The sequence below is a fragment of the Labeo rohita genome, chromosome 22, assembly GCF_022985175.1.
Source record: "Labeo rohita strain BAU-BD-2019 chromosome 22, IGBB_LRoh.1.0, whole genome shotgun sequence".
NCBI lineage: Eukaryota > Metazoa > Chordata > Actinopteri > Cypriniformes > Cyprinidae > Labeo > Labeo rohita.
In genome coordinates this window covers 29,506,293-29,524,169 of record NC_066890.1, presented here as the reverse complement: position 1 = coordinate 29,524,169, position 17,877 = coordinate 29,506,293, and the positions used below count along the sequence as shown (strand labels likewise).

General features: G+C 37.6%; 1 protein-coding gene across 14 annotated transcripts in view; it reads right to left on the bottom strand.

Annotated features, from left to right (window-relative positions):
* Positions 1 to 17,877, bottom strand: part of celf5a (cugbp, Elav-like family member 5a) — a 281,579-nt gene that overhangs the window by 23,992 nt on the left and 239,710 nt on the right. For 4 of the 14 annotated variants that reach the window (XM_051094407.1, XM_051094404.1, XM_051094405.1 and 1 more), the window contains exons 6-7: positions 17,572 to 17,745; positions 6,765 to 6,930 (exon numbers count right to left, since the gene is read on the bottom strand). In XM_051094407.1, the coding sequence (XP_050950364.1) occupies positions 6,765 to 6,930; positions 17,572 to 17,745 (340 nt within the window). The remainder of the gene's footprint in view (positions 1 to 6,764; positions 6,931 to 17,571; positions 17,746 to 17,877) is intronic. The other 10 variants (XM_051094411.1, XM_051094412.1, XM_051094413.1 and 7 more) reach the window with 3 other exon arrangements.

The window sequence follows — 17,877 nt, the reverse complement described above, 5'->3', positions numbered from 1 at the left end:
GTCCTGTATCACTGTTGTACCTTTTTTGTTAAGGGTGTTTGATCTTCTTTGCATGTTCACTTTGCAAAGACTGGGTCAGTACTTCTGCAGCAATGTAGGTTGATTTTGAAATGATTTTTGAAGTTGAGGGAGAAAATACGATCAGAGTTTTTCGACATACCCTAACTGTCTTGAGTCAGAATACACAGAGTTCAGCCAGAGCAAGACAAGACGAGCATTTGAGATTAAAAGTATTTAAATTGTATTATTTTTAATGAAAATAACCGATTGTTTTGCTAGATAAGACCCTTCTTCCTCGGCTGGGATCGTTTACAACCGCATTTGGAAGTTGAAACTCGGGGCACCATAGCAGTCCATTATATGGAGAAAAATCCTGAAGTGTTTCCCTCAAAAACCATAATTTCTTTACGACTGAAGACAGAAAGACATGAACATCTTGGATGACAAGGGGGTGAGTACATTATTTGTAAATTTTTGTTCTAGAAGTGGACTTCTCCTTTAAACTGTGGCTAGTGTAGCAAAACCATAGTTAATTTGTGGTTACCATGGTTTAATTACAGTAATCATGGTTTTTTGGTTTTATTTGTAGTAAAACCATTGTTAATTTTCACAAGGAACATGTCTGGGGAAAAAAGAAAAACTAAACAAAATAAGCTATAGTACCATTGTTATTTTAGAATCATTGGGACAATATTTCAGTAAAATTTTGATATCATAAAGACCTTATTTAAAGCAAAAATAACTATATTGTGATTAATATCATTACCATATTATAAGATTTTGGTTATACCATCCCTACAATGTGATTTCGACTATTGTTCAGAATAAAATCTAGAATACTATGCACACTTCTGATCTTTGTTGTTGTTGTTGTTAATGTGTAACGCTAGCAGTTGTACAAAAAGTTTGTTAATCCAACATAAAGCAAACTATGCAAACAGACCGCAAGTATGTTTGCATATGCCATTAGAATAACGTTTTTTTTTTTAATGTCTATATAGTGTTTATTTAAATTGTATTTCAAGCAACAAAAGTGTTTTTATTGTTTGGTTTTAGCTTTCCTTAACTAAACAACCCTGCTCATTACATTAAAAACCTTGGTACCTTGTCAAAATACCATGCTAGTACCATACCATTTCATACAATGAAAACACCAGGTGATTACTGTGCTTTATTAACATTTACCATGGAAATGTTAAGTTTGTGTGAGATTTACTAGGTTTCATGGACATTTACCATGGTAATACCATTTTTTTGTGACATTTAGCATGATATTACTATGGTTCCAAAGATCTTTGCCATAATATTTGTTGTAACATTTACAGTACAATGGTAATATCGTGGTTTCATGAACATTTACCATGGTGTAATTATGGTTTTATGGACATTTTTCCATGGTAATACTATGTTTTGTGACCTTTATTATGGTAATAGCGTGGGTTCATGGGCTATCATGGTAATACTACAGTATTAGTCAAAAGTTTACATACACTTTGCAGAATCTGAAACTCATATGTAACTATTACAGAAAGTCAAACACTCACTGATGCTTCAGAAGGGAAAACGATGCATTAAGAGCCGGGGGGTGTAAACTTTTGAACTGAATGAGGATGTGTACATTTTTCTTATTTTGCCTAAATATCCGTTTTTTTAGTACTGCCCTTCAGAAGCTACAGAAGATACTTACATGTTTCCCAGAAAACAAAATAAGTTTAATTTACCCTGATCTTCAAATTCAAAATGTTTTCATCCCTCAGCTCTTAGTGTATCGTGTCTTCTTTTTGAAGCATCAGTGAGCGTTTGAACCTTCTGTAATAGTTGCATATGAGTCCCTCAGTTGTCCTGAGTGTGAAAGATGGGTCTCAAAATCTTACAGGGTTCAAATACACAAAAATGCAGAAAAACCAAAGAATTTGTGGGACCTGAAGGATTTTTTTTGAAGAACAGTGAGGAGTTTAACTGTTCAGGACAAGCAAGGGACTTATGAACAACTATCACTAAACAAACAAAACAAAGCAAAATCACAGCTGTGTATCATCTAAAGAACATGCATTTTGTATTATCCCTCTTATTTTGGTACAATAATTAACATTTTGGAGATTCTGCAAGGTGTATGACTTCAACTGTATGTTTTCATAACATTTACCATGGCATTACCTTTGTTTTATAAACATTTGTCATAGTAATTCTATGTTTTGTGACACCACGGCATTGCTATCATTTCACAGACATTAGCAATAGTATTACCATGTATGTTTTTGTGACGTTTACCATGACATTATTATGGATTTATGGACATCTGCCATGGTAATATTATACTTTGTGACAGCTACCATAGTAATATTACATTTTTTTTAACATGATACTATGATGATACCATGTTTTTAGCACACATGATATACCACACTATGCTTTGGACATTTGAAGTATCAAAAGAGTAACATATAAATACCATTATATATGTATATCAAAGTATCACATAAAGCGATAGTTCACTCCAAAATGAAAAATCTGTCATTAATTACCATTTCCAAACCTGTAAGACCTTTGTTCATCTTTGGAACAAAAATTAAGATATTTTTGATTAAATACGATGGCTTTCTGACCCTGCACAGACAGCAACATGCATGCGTCGTGTACTCTCGTGAACGAATGTCGAAGACTGACATGGAAGAGAAGAAAGTGTTGAATAAATTAGTTATTTTTGTTTTCTTTGCACACAAAAAGTATTCTTGTAGCTTCATAAAATTACAGTTAAACCACTGTCACATGGACTATTTTAACAATGTCCTTACTACCTTTCTGAGCCTTGAATGTGTCAGTTGCGTTACTGTCTATGCAGAGTCAGAAAACTCTCGGATTTCATTAAAAAAATATCTTAATTTGTTTTCCGAAGATGAATGACGTTCTTACGGTTTGGAACGACGAGGGTGAGTAATTAATGACAGAATTTTCATTTTTGGGTGAACTATCCCTTTAACATCTGATTATTAACCACTACACTCCTACCTAAGAAAAAAGTAAACTAAGCGGCAGCATCACTGTATATTTTTACAGTATAAACAGTTGCAATCTTGCAGTCCTGTGAATTTCAGGACAATGGGTGCTGCTAAAACAAACATGCAGTGAGTGATGGATGAGCTGTGATAGAAAAAGTGCATGTTTTGCATTGCATGTGTCTTAACAAAACATTTGACAAACCGTCCTGTCTGTCTGACTTAATATTTGAAGTAGCAAGTAAGTACATTTGCATGTAATGCCACACATGGATAGCCTCAGCCTCGCAGAAGAGGAGTTGACAGCTCTGGAGCTTTAATTGGACGAGGCTTTTATGGGACTGGATGGCGGCTTGTAAAAAATGGAACCGTATTAAATCTATATGTGATGCCAGGGGGAGCGTCTTGCTGTTCCAGCCCCTCAGGTAATATAGCTTGTGCTTTAACTTTGCATAAGAACGCAAACGTTTTGTCATTCCACGGTCAGTCAATTAGCCACGATACTAATAATGTGCTACGAAATCAGCCGGCCAGTTAGCTGCAAGCTACGCACATGTTGCCAAAACTATGTGCTTTACCGGGAATGACAAATGATATTGTCTGGTGTCGTGGTGTATAGTGTAAATTGGTACAGCAGTGCTGTTGACAAAAGAGGAATGAGCTTTGTTAAAGCTGAGCATAATTCACTGGGTGGCATGTTTTCGGAAGGGATTGGAAAAGTGCAATACTGCTGCATAAGCAAATGCTGTAAGGTGGCCATTATCCAATAAGATCTCCTGTTTGTTTAGATTGTATGATAACGGAGTGTTGGGAATGACAATCAGAGCAGCCGTGTGTCCTGATTATCAAAGCATTCGGAGGACAAATAAAATGGACAATCTGCAATTCTGGCGTGCCATTTAGGAAATGTCAGCATGGGCATTTGAGTAACTTAAAATGTGCCATGAGATGGGATGATTTGCTTAAAATCAAGGCAAGAAATGTGCTTGTTTTGGAATGTCATAATATATTTAAACAAATCTCCAATGTGAAACTGCAATTCCACGGCTGCTCATGCGACGGTCATTTGCCTGAAAACGCCGGAGCTGTTGATGAGTGCACGCGCTTGTGAATTCCCTCATTATAAACAACACAGTACAGATGCAATGTAAATAAAAGATTAATTTCGTAGCCTCAGTGATTATAATGGGAGTTTTTGCAATATTTGCACTAGACTAGGCTAACATCATGGGCTGACATGTTTGTGTGTGAAGCCAGAATATGACGGGCGCAAGACAACACAAAAACATTTTATGTTGTTTTCTATATCAATATTAATACTCATTATTACAATAAAAAGAGCAAAAATCCAAAATTATTATTTTGTCATAATATTGCAGCCCTATGAGCTCCTGTTTTTACATGTATAAGTTTAAAAGTTTACAATATTGATTAAAGTAATTGGGTAAGTATTTGACATTAAAGACAACATCGTATGGTGATTATAATAGTAAGGTAATAATAAGAATAAATAGGTAATAATAAGAAGAAATTTGTAAAATTGCATATGTCCAGAAGTAATGCATACTGACTTTTTAACATACTGTACAGAAAACTACACTATTCACGCTATTAACGCAAACAGTTGTACAATAAAACTAAAGACAGTCGTAAAATTGCATAAGTCCAGAAGTAATGCGTACTGACTTTTTAACATACAGAAAACGCCTTGGCTAAATATGTAACCCTAGTTCCCTGAAGGAGGGAACAGAAACATTACGTCGACTGACATCATGGGCTCCCAAGTGAGACCCCATGATGTCAGTCGACATAATATCGAACATGACTGACTGAAAGGGAACGTCTCGGTTACGTATGTAACCTTCATTCCCTGAAGGAGGGAACAGAGACGTCGACTGAGGTCATGGGGTCTCACTTGAGAGCCCATAATGTCAGTCGACTTAACGTCAAACGTGACTGACTGAAAGGGAACTAAAGAAATTCATAAAATTGCATAAGTCCAGAAGTAATACACTGACTTTTTAAAATACAGAAAACGTCTCGGCCAAGTATGTAACCCTAGTTCTCTGAAGGAGGGAATGGAGACGTTACGTCGACTGATGTCATGGACTCCCAGGTGAGACCCAATGACGTCAGTCAAGATGATATCGAACTTGACTGACTGAAACGAAATGTCTCGGTTACGTATGTAACCCTTGTTCCCTGAAGAAGGGAACGGAGACGTTACGTAGACTTACATCATGGGGTCTCACTTGAGAGCCCATGACGTCAGTTGACTTAACATCGAACGTGACTGACTGAAAGGGAACGACACTATTAACGCAATGGTTGTACAAGAAAACTGAAGAAATTTGTGAAATTGCATAAGTCGTGAAGTAATGCGTACTGACTTTTTAACATACGAAAAAAAGTACACTATTCACACTATTAATGCAAACGGTTGTACAAGAGAACTGAGGAAATTTGTAAAATTGCATACGTCCAGAAGTAATACGTACTGACGGCAAGAATGTTTTTACATAAGCAGTTATAATGCAATTCTTTACCGTAGTATCAACTACAGTTCAGAAGAAAGACTATTCACATTTACGCTAACTTTTTCTTTTTTAACGCAAACGACTGTACAAAAAAAACTGAAGAAATGTACGCAACTGTGTACAGTTTTGTGCTTTTTGAACATAACATATATTTACATGTGCAGTTGCGTGGGTTTTTGCAAAATTAAACTATAGTCCATCCAAGAATATATGACAAGTTTGCAGTCAAACACTTGATAGATTAAATAAGAGGTTGCGCTAGACTTTAACATTGTCCGTCATTTTGACAGACAGGGTCGTAAAAATTCCTTCATAATCTATTATTACCCGCCATTATAACTGTCATATTTTAATTAGAATAACACATTAATTGCTTTTATTTTTGTTCACATTAAAAACAACAAAATGCGCTAGGGCTGGGTAAACAAACAAACAAACAAACAAACAAAAAATCGATTTCTCATTTTTTATAGATTCTCATTTTAATAAATCAAAATCGATTCTTAAATCACAATCGATCTTTTGGTCTATGCTGTTTTCAGTTGATGAATAAACAGTACATAGTGTCTCTTCCTTACAAGAAATAGCAATAGGCTAGGTTTTGTGTTACATTTGATATAAAACAAAGTCTCAGATTTTTTTAATTTTGTCCATTTCATTAGGGAATTCAAGCAATAAATACCGTTTTGGCGCTCTTTAATGTTGTAGCCTCTGTGTACTCGTCTGCGCGTAATCAAACACATAGGAAAACATTCGTGATAGTTTTGTTTTTATTCTGGATTCAGTGCTCTGCTGCACACTGAAGCGCACTCGCCACCAACTGGACAGGGGTGGGAATTACAGCTACAATTTTACAATAGATCACCCTCAGTGTAACCTGTCAAAATGATAGACGGCCTTCAGATTTTTCCGTCAGTGACGGAGAATTTTCGGATTAAATACACATCACCTTTTTTCAAAGTTGGCGCACAGTGTAGGGCCAATTGTTGTGCGACTAACAATACACTTGAATAATACATGCTGTGCAAAGCCAAGCCACAACTGTGTCTTGTTAGTCTGACTTTGCAAAAATCATACGTGTTTCGTCAGACTGAAGATGAAATATATAGGTTTAGTACGACTGAAATCTACGTTTTAAAGCGCATAAGCTATGCCGGTCAGACTAACACGACGGTAACCCTTCATCTCAGACCCCATCCCGCAAAAAAGGAAATGAAGCACTGTTGCTCACCCAGTGTCTGATGAAACTCACCCGACACCGGGGTCATGGGGGTGGGCGGCAGGCTGTTGATATTGAGCGCCCCCATCTGGTGGATCTGGGTGGTGGGAAAGGCCACGCTGGGCGCCAGGTAGCCTCCGTGACTGGCAGCCATGAGGGCCGCCTGCTGCTGCATCAGCTGCCGGATAGAGATAGAGGAAAAAACAGAAAGCAGAAAGGGAGAAAGAGAGAGAGAAAAGTTACTAGAAGCACACAGGCTACATGGGGGCATGATGGATAGGCAGTGCTTCGCAGAGTAGAGGAGAAAGTAGAGCGGAAAAAGAGAAAAATGTGTCAACCTATGTTTAGTGAAAGCGTCCATCTTCCCAGTCAGAGGGCTGTCACAAGCCCCCTCGAAACATTTCAATAGCTGTCGGTCTGGCTCATTCTAATGGAGGGATCGACGCACATATTATTGTAGTCCTTAAGGGACCTGGGAGTTCGGAGCAGAAAAATTGAATTGTATTCATTTTTTCCCTTTCGAACTTTAAGGCAATGCTTTCTTCATGGCCTTGACAGCGCAACTTCTGTTCCCTCCCGCATTTTCCTTTACGATGCGACAGCTATCAAGGCTGAATATATCATGGTTACACTGAAGCAGATATTCTAAGATTCAGGCTAAATGACCATTAGCTCCAGGTCGTACCTCATGCATAAATGCTAGTTTACATATACCACACATGTCTCTTTGAATAACGTCACTGTGTACCTATAGAATTTTGTCAGAATAGCTATTTCTATTCAAAAATAGCTATTTTGGAATATGCAAATACATAAACAACACAAATTTACAACATTAAAAATAATGATTTAATTAAAATGTACCTTTTTCCAAATCATTTTCTTGTCAAATATACATTTTCACTTTGAAATCACACTACAGAAGTAAAATGCAAATGCTTTTCCATAGGTCATATCTAATTTTGTTGGCTACTGAAAATGTGTTTGTACATTTCGTCTCTTCTAATAACATCACTGTAGACTTTTGTCAGAGCAGATGCCATATTTAATTTGTTGGAAAATGAAAATAAGGCTGGGAGTAGCTATTTAGGGATATTCAACTACAAATAATAACTCAAAATAAACATTTAAAATAACTAAAACATAAATATTTTTTTTTTATTTTGGAACACATCACATTACAGAAGCAAAATTGGTTGTGAATTCCAAATGACTTTGTATGTCTCATATCTTCTAATCACGTCATATTCTATCACACTCATCACTCAGAAATGTCACAAAAAAGGTTACAAATGGCATTTCGGAAGTCATATACATTTTTCTTCCTACTCGAACGGTAAAGACGCATTTTCAATTGAGGCAAGTTGCACAACTGTACAGCTCTTTTCTTCATGACAAATTAGACTATGCTGTCTACTCTGACTAAGGTCTATTTGTAAGAACAATGCTTCTGAAAGATGTGGTCGACATCCAACTATTCCCATCCAGTTATACAATAATGCAACTAATCAAACAGCATTCCTGTACATCAGAGCACACAGTCCCCATAGAGGAAATAAGGCCAAAAGTAATATGCTACTTCATACAATAATCATCGAGCTGCCACTCTTCATTTGAATGCCGAGGATGATATTGTTCATGTAGGCTTTGCTCTCAGCCGCTGTTTCATCTCTGGATAGTAGAAAGGCAATCATATTCTCTCATTGGCCTTGTCACTGAGCCTGAAAGATGCCGTCCACCCACAAAACAAATCTATAAGCCTCGACTGCATTACTATCTATAAACTCCTCCTTTCATTTGCATAATTCCATAAACAGACTGCTGAGGATCATCTATTATCCTACAGGTAAAATCCACAGTTTTGAGGAAACAAGGAGCATAAATAAGTTAAATAAATAAAAGCTCAGCACAAATATGCTGAGTACGTAAATTAAAAAGCTCAGCATTGCCTAATCATACAATGGGAACATTTCGAGAGAAATGTTTAAATTAGATGTATTAAAAATTAATAATAAATAAAGTTAAAAATAATATTTAGACTTAGGTAAGACCTGTTTATTAAACATGCAACTTAAAAAGATGCTTAAAAATATCATTTACTACAAATATTATGCAATATATATATGCATACACAAAAACTCAGTATAAATAATATAGCTGCAAGCAGCGATTACCGGTGTTCAAGTAAGACATTATTTAACAAGCCTGTAACCACCTAAATCAATGATTTAAAAAAAGCATTTTTGCCAAAAACAGGTAACTTGCCATAGAAATGTATTGTTTTTTTTTTAACATTCATGACTGTTATAGTGGCAGCTGTGGCCCGTTCTCCTTAAAACTTTGCATGCTTGTTTAGAATCGCCTGTCACATGTGGCTCACCAGGTTTTGTGAAGTTTTGAGTTTTCGTTTAGGCTTTATAGGCTTTGGGGTATATTTGGACAGGTCCCTTTTCTAAATTACCCCCTTATAGCTTTCTAAAAGGTAATTTTAAATTTTGTTTGATAATGATTGACCTAGAGAGTCCAGAAAATTGTACTGCAGTGTTTTTTTTTTCACATCTTCTTACTCATTTAACAAATGGTTTGATTGACAGCAGTGATTTTCAAAGTTGTCCGGAATGAGGAGGCCTATCGTATGATATGAATATCGTGCGTATGTGTAAAAAAACAATGCAATATACAATTTCTTTCACATTTCTCACAGACCTTTAGGGCTGTGAGTCAAACAGGCCCACCAAGTTTCGTTCTGATTGACCTCCATTAACCATGTCTAATAGGTGCTCAAAGTTTATCTGTCTATCTGTCCATGTTTTTTAAAATATACAAATCCTTAAAGACTCTTGTCGCACTTTGGACCACAACCGCGTGTACCGGCTTTCATGTTGATAGGGCAAGCGGTTGTGTAGTTATGGCCATTTTTATGGGTTTTTTTCCCCTCTTATAACGCCATCAAGTGGTCAAGCTCTGCTAATTTTTCATGTGACCTCATACTCAGCTTTTACATACACGTTGCGAGTTTGGCGAAGATATCTCATTCTGTTCAAGAATTGAAAGTTCAACTTTTTTTGATAATTATTGATATTCACTCTCCAGAGAATCTTTCTGCACTGGTTTAGTTCCGATCAAGCGAAAAACTTAGAACTAGTCTAGGTTTTTCAAAAAAATGCAAAATCCCCAAAAATTTTACCAGGGTGATGGACGAATCTGAAGTGAGTGTGTTATCCAGTGTGATCCAAGGATTCCAACAACATAAGACACTTGAGCCTGCGAATGGTTTAGGAGTTGCAAGCGATTTTGTGCTTTTGATCACTGTAGCACCTCCGTCAGGCCGATTTGGGTGAGCTTTGGTCACGTTGTAGGCGGTGTGAGTACTACCATCCCTCCAAGTTTCAAGTCTCTGCGACTTACGGTTTGATCTGCCCGATCAGTTTTACGTGGAGATTGCTGATCCCTGGCCATTCATGTAACCCTAACATGTAACTGTGATAGAGACAATAGTCCAAAATCTAAACCTGTTGACAAATTCCTACTGGTTAATCGTGTCTACTGATATATCGCCCACCCCATTACGCAGTCTTGCTTCTCTAGGAAATGTATCTTTAATACAATTAAAACATGTAGTAAAATTTTGTTATTATTCTTCATAACGTATTTTGCCACCTGTGAGATCCTGAAGTGTACAGCTAAATTGTTACATGGGTGAGTTTGCAAGAATTTTGAAACTTAAAAATGAGTCACGCACCACTGGTTTAATGCATTTGTCAACCTTCAGGCAAGGGTGGGACAAGACAGTCTAGTTTCCCTCCGCCATGTAATAGCCATGCCACAGTAATCAGACGCTTTTGTGCCCATCTCGCGGCCTCTTCCTTCGTGCTGAATGGGGCGTCAGAGCTAAGCTGGCTGGCTCTCGCCGGGTGACAGTTTGCTAATGCCCTTTAAAAGCCAGAGGGACAGGCTTTGGGCACAGCATAGTGCGGTGAGTTGAAGACTTCCATATTGTAATTTCCCTCCATGAACGGCTCGGATAATGTCGCCTTTCATGGCTGCCACCAGATTGCCTCAGATAACGATGTGGCATTCAGTTCTGCTCTTTAGGAATTAAAACAGAAAATTGGAGGCCCAAGCATGTAATTATGTTGGGGAGAAGTGAGCAACATCAATTTGTTCTTGGAGGAGGTGGAGGGGAGAGAAGGAGGGAAAAAAAGAAAAGAAAAACAAGGTCCTTCGGCTGTCGGCAGCCGAACGAGACTTTAGAAAAGCTATTGTGTATCTCTGTTATTCTTATTCAAAGGCATAATTCAGAAAAATGAATAATTTACTCCTCCATTTGTCGTTCCAAACCCATATAACTTTATTTCTTGCTTATGTATAAAAGGCGAAGTTTAGCTGTATGTCCAAGCTGCTCTTTTCTATTCAATGAAAGTGAATGGTGACCAAGATTTTCAGCGTTTAAATGGATTGTTTTTTTATGACAAAAAAGTATTGTATGACTTTTAAATGCTACGAATAAAGAGTAAGAGTTGTATGGACCACTTTTATGTTGATTTTCTTGTATTTTTGTTGACAGATGTGATCACCGTGAGCTACTTGGAATACCGGTGTAAAAATCTTTGATAAATAATAAATAAATAATAATAAAACAGTTTAGCCAAATATTAACATTTTGTCATTTGTCACTCATGCATTTGAGGTTGCAAACCCTAATTTCTTGCATAGAATATACAAGGAGAAATTTAGCGGAATGTCCAAGCTGCTCTTTTCCATGCATTTCTTTTATTTACTGACATAAAAGTATCATATGACATTCAAAGACTTGGAATAAAAAAGCTGTTTAGGCCAATTTTATGTTGATTTTCTTGCATTTTGGTGTAGTTTTTAAGGCAACAGATGTGGTCACTATGAGTTACTTGGAAGAGCTGTGTAAAAGTCTGAAATTAATCATAAATAAATAAAGTCAAACTAAAAAAAAAAACAACTGTTTACCCAAATACTAACATTTTATCATTATTTACTAATGCATTTGTGGTTCCAAACCCAAATTTTCTTGCGTAGAATATAAAAGGAGAAATTCAGCAGAATGTTCAAGCTGCTCTTTTCTATACAATACAAGTGAATGATGACCAAGATTTTCATGAAATTTTACAATTTACCAACATAAAAGTATTATTCAACTTCCGAAAACTTGGGCTATAGTGCAAGAGTTTTATGCAATGCTATCTCACGACCAATTCGTACATATTTTACAAGGTGGCTAATTTGTATGACCTTGCTCGTACGATTTTGTACGATTTGTCTAGACCCCAGTAAAATATGTATGAATTGCCATGAGATCAGGTTGGTTTTATGACCAACTTTTATGGTGATTTTATGGCATTTTTACATAGTTTTGCATAGACTTGACAGCCATAGTCTAAAAGTTTAGCCAAAAATGATCATGTTGTCATTATTCCTCACCTCTTTGTCATTCCAAACCCATTTGACTTTTTTGTGTAGAATACATAAGAACTTTAGCAGAACGTTCAAGCTGTTCTTTCCAATATAATGAAAATGAGTAGTAACCAAGATGTTCAGTGTTTAAACTGAAGTAAAATTTGAAAATGTACTCATTTAAAATTATCGTACGACTACTAAAAACGTAACGCAAGACTTGTATGACTTGTGATTAAGACCTAACATGAGGTACTGCTTAAAAAAAAACCTGAGCATACAAGTTTGGAATGACATGAGAGTGAAATAATAATTATAAATAATTACAAAATGACAAAAAATTACAATTAAATTGGGTGAACTATTCCTGAACATTTCTAAACCAAAACTTTACCCAGCATCTTGAATAGACAGGAAGCATTCAAGCGCAGGCAAAAGGGACCAAATTGCCTTCAGCGCAGTCTTCATCACTGAGGTCGTAACCTTTTCTTCCTTCAAAATGGGAAAAAAACAGAAGCGGCCACGGGAAGAAGTTGCCCGGGCGACGGCATTCGTTTAGTGTCAGGCATGTGGGTTTTTTTATGGCTTGCCGATGGCATTAGTCTCCCTCGGTGCCACCAGGCAATCACCTCTTTATCACTTGGCAATTATCTACCCAGAGCTGCTCTGTGTCTCTGCCCACCTCTGCCTGCATCACACATGACCCCTTACAGTCAGTCTGGCCCTGCTGCAGCGCAGGGAGAATGGCGGGATGACTGGAGAGATATTTATAGAGAGACGAGAAATGCAGTGAGCTGAATGCGAGGACCCCGGTTATTAAGGTCCCTGGCCCTGTAAGATTGCCTGAAATGGCCTCGCTCCTTTTTCTGCTGTTTGCTAAAGCACATCTTCAGGACTAAACATGGAGAAGGTGCAAACACAGTTTGGGTTCTACCAGAACTTGTTTTTAATGGATAGTTCACCCGAAAATAAAAATTCGGTCATTAATTACTCACCCTCATGTTGTTACAAACCCATAAGACGTTCATTAATCATTGGAACACAAATTAAGATATTTTTGATGAAATCTGAGAGCTTCCTGACCCTGCAGACAGCAACGCAACTACCACGTTCAAGGCCCAGAAAGGTAGTAAGGACATTGTTAAATTAGTCCATGTGACGTCAGTGGTTCAACCGTAATGTTACATCGTGAACGCGAAGTCGTTATTTTTGTTTTCTTTGTGCACAAAAAATATTCTCGTAGCTTCGTGAAATATAGGTTGCACCACTGATGTCACATGGACTATTTAACGATGTCCTTACTATCTTTTTGGGTGATGAACGTCCACTGTTTAACTAACGTCACTCAAGATTTACTTCAAACTGTTCTTCGACCATGAAAATACTTTACCTGAATAACCAAAATGCATGTAGACGTAGTAATTTTACACTCTTTCCCACTATAGCGCCCCCTGTGGCAATGCGGAGAATGCAGCATGCATTTGTACTGCCTTATGAATTACATTTCACAATGCAACCAAAATCAAAGCATTTGCACTCACATACTTGGGTCTGAGTGTACTTCCATTCAGATATTTCTGTCTCATATTTGTACAGTATATAGTAGTCATATTTCTGCAAAGTGTCCATTTATGACTAAAAAAGACATTTTGAGTAAAGCACACAACATTCTACTGAGGAACGTGGAGTGAGGTTTATATTTCTATATATTACATCAATATTGTTGCCCATTTCTAGGTGATCCATAAGGAGTGCTTTCAAATAAAATCTATAAAATATGTATAAAAACACTTTTAACGCTCTTTGAATAGCCAACACTGTTATATTTCTCAACAACAGGGGGCAATGTAGGTCAATAGCAGAACGTGCGCCCTCCTCCCCAACGCCCTCCTCCCAAAACTACCCAGACAAACATTCCCCTCATTAATGTTGGCTTCAGAACATTCTGAAGTGCTTTCAAGCAATTTGTGCGTCATATTAATCTAATGCATCGTCTCTGGTGATTGGCGTCGAGTAAAAGAGATCTTTCTGGCTTTCCATCAACAGCCGCGCTTTTATTCATCTTCCAAAAAAAAAAAAAAAAAGTCGAAAATGAAGATGGCTCCGCTCAGAAAAAGGAAAAAGATCAAACACGAGGCAGCGGGAGAAAAAGACAGATAAAAGATGTTCGGCTTGTATTGACAAGAGCGTCTGAAAGAAAATTAATGTTTCTCGCTTTCATCGTGTGTTTATGTCACACCCCCCCATTCCACTCCAGAGACGAGGACGAGGCCGCATCTGATATTTCCAACATCTTCATGTACTACTGAATGATAAGCTGTTTGTCAGATTTAGGAGTTAGATGTACCTTTTTAAAAAAACGCATCTGTCTTTTGGCACGATGTTGTCAGCACTATTACCCCTCCAATTTGCGCTCAGATGCCCCCCTCCTCTGCTCTGACTAAAATCCAATTTACTGGCTGTCAGCTCAACCCAGTAATCCTCTGCACAGCTGTGTTTGTGGAAGGAGCCTCTTAATTTGCTCGTCCTCCACGTTTCTAAATGTACCATTGCCATATCTGAAGCTAAACGTTAGCTTAATGCGGTTTGTTGCCTGTTTATGAAGACGCAATGAATGCCTGTTGGAGAGCCTTTCAGGTTCTGCTCAGGTGAGGAGATAGAATGTGGAAAATGCTAGTTGAGTTAGCAAGCTAACTTACGGCTACGCTAGTTCATTGCTAGGTGTTTGCTATGGTGTTCTGGGTGTTTGTTAGCCCAAGTTGAAGAGCTACAAAAAAGCAAATCCCACCCCACAGCCAATTCCATTGGTCAACTCAATCATGCAACCTGTTAAGAAAAGTTCAGACTCAATTTAGAGTTCAGAAATGTCATAAATTCGGTTGTAATAGTTTCCACTACAAATACCATTACGAATACCATTACTTTTAACCATTAAATCCATTAAACAATAGCTTCCTGTAGAGTGTTTTGGGACATATTCCATTACCCAGATAGCACATGTACATCTACAAGATGTCTGTTAAAGATCTCTTGATTTGGAAAGCATCTGTTGTGTATAAACATCTGGCAGACGTCTGTAAGATGTCAGTTTTACATACATTCTAAATCATAAACATCTTAACGACATATAATAGACATCAATTTGACATGATAGGAAACATCCTATAGACGTATCGCAGATGAGAAAACAATCTAAAAAATACGCCTTGCAGATGTAAATGCAGATGTCAAATAGACGTCTCCGAGATGTATGTGTGCTCTCAGGGTAGGATTTAGTGGTTTTAACAAGCCAGCAATTGAATGTGACCAGTTACCAATAGAGACCAACAGGCACCATTACAGTTTTCATTAAAACCAATACAATTCCCATTTTAACCAGTAAAACCATTACAAATTCTGTGAAGGTTTCTATTATTTTCTTTTTCTTTTTTTTCAGAAGGTATTTGTTTCAGCATTATGTAGGCAATGTACACTGTGATTCATATGACCAATAATACCTTTATAATCAGCTGCGAGGTGGGTTTTATTAGCCACCAGATAAAAATAGTAAAGCAACTGCTCCGAAAAGTCAAATCTAACCTCTGCTGAACAAGCTGCACAATTTAAGGTTGGCTATCAGTTGTTAAATTATGTGTTAGCACTTAATACTTAGCATTACACGTTCGTTCAGAGTAATTTTTTTATACAAACCTAGCAGAAACTTATGTATTAGGCGAAAAGACAGTCTGAGGTTTTTTTTTTTTTTTTTTTTTTTTTTTTTTTTGGGGTTATGTAGACAATGTCACCAAAATTATTGCAAATTTTACTATAAACTTTTTTCTGTAAAGGGAAAATGTAAACATTTAGATGAAAAACATAAAAAAGGTAACTGAAATAGATTTAGGTTGTAAATACTAAGTTTCTAAAACTTAGCTAGAGATAAAAATGCAAAAACATAAAAGGAGAAATTTTACGGAATGTCCAAGCTGCTCTTTTCCATACAATAAAAGTCAATGGTGACCAAGAATTCCAGTGTTTAAACTGAATTAAATTTACCAACATAAAATATCATTCAACTTACGAAAACTTTAAAGGTATAGTGCAAGAGTTTTACGCAATGCTATCTTACAACCAATTTGTACATATTTTACAAGGTGGATAATTCGTACGACCTCACTTGTGCGATTTTGTACAATTTGTCTAGACCCCAGTGATGGGTAGGTTTGGGGGGTAATTCATATGAATTGGGGAACTCGTAAAATACATACAATAAAAATGACAAAAACACAGAATCACTCAAACAGAATTAAAGAATTAAAAGGAAATCTGTACTGATTAAATTATTAGTTAAACCTCATTCAAAATATTAATAAATACTGTAAATACTAAATACTAATAGTACATATTAATACACTGGTACTCACAGGCATGATTAATTTGTTCCACAATCGATAGTGTTCAATAATAATCAAATTTAGGATTGGATTATCCTGGCTGGTCATGTGATCTTAAAATGGCAGCTCTAATGAGGTGACAAGAACCATGTAAAATAAACCTTCATAAAGCTTCATTAGGGTACTAATATGACTGGAATCATAATCTTACATGATGTGCGTATAACGTTTTTTAAAAGTTCACTTGTAAAGGACAAAAAAATTGCGAAAAAGTCGCAAACTTCGGAGTTGGTTTCGGCATGTGTGGGTTGTAGCTCAGGCTGCAACAGTGAATTATAGACAGTGTCATTGCCACCGAGCGGCACACTGCACCATCTCTGACATGGGAGATAAAAGTCACTGCCAACCTGTGGGAGCCACAGCAACCACCCTGCCTGCCTTCCCGCATACACGCCGCTCTCGGACCATTTGCATTTCGTGCGGACGCCCCGCATCTCATGAATGCTAATGAGGGTGTATTTTTTCCCGCGTACTGGCCCGGCAGTTACTGTGGGATTGTCCGTACGCACATCTTCTGCTGCCCCCCGCATGTCTGTGATATGAAAATGAGTGTGAATGATAAGCCCCCGGGGGCCGGGTCGACTCCAACAATTAATCCTGGCATTTACGAGAAATATTTGCCTATGCCTATCACTACATGAATATATGTATATCCATCTACTCCATATGGAAGAACTAGCTAGAAACTAACTGTTTTATAGAATGTCTTCCCAAAACTCAACCAAGATGTCCCTCATGAATGAATATTAGGGACTGACTCAACCTCTCGGCTGCTTTTCAACCTCCCCCATGCTGAAGCAACCGATGCGAGCTATAAATAACCAGGTGAAGATTTTCCTATGGAATATTCTGAGTCACTCTGGGAACGTGAGCGAGGATGTGTGGGCGGCAGTGAGATCATCAAAACGTGTCAGACCCCAAGTCGCCCAAGTGCCCCAGAGGGGAAAAAGGGTACTCACCGCGTGTGCGTAGGTGCTGTAGGTGCTGAAGGGCAGGGCGATGGCAGGGTTGAAGATGCCAAACTGGCCCACCATCTGCTGCATGCGGCGGATGGTGCGCTCCTTGTCCGTGTCGGCAAACTTGACCACCAGGCTGGACGACGCACCCTGAGGGAGGAGAGAATCGGAGCCAGTCTGAGGAGAGAGGGCAGGCTGCGTTTAACCTCCCGCTTTGTAAGCGAGACCGTCAACCACCACAGGAAACACAACTTAAAATGTACATGATTTAAGATGCGGTCACATTAGTAATATATCTATGAAATTTTG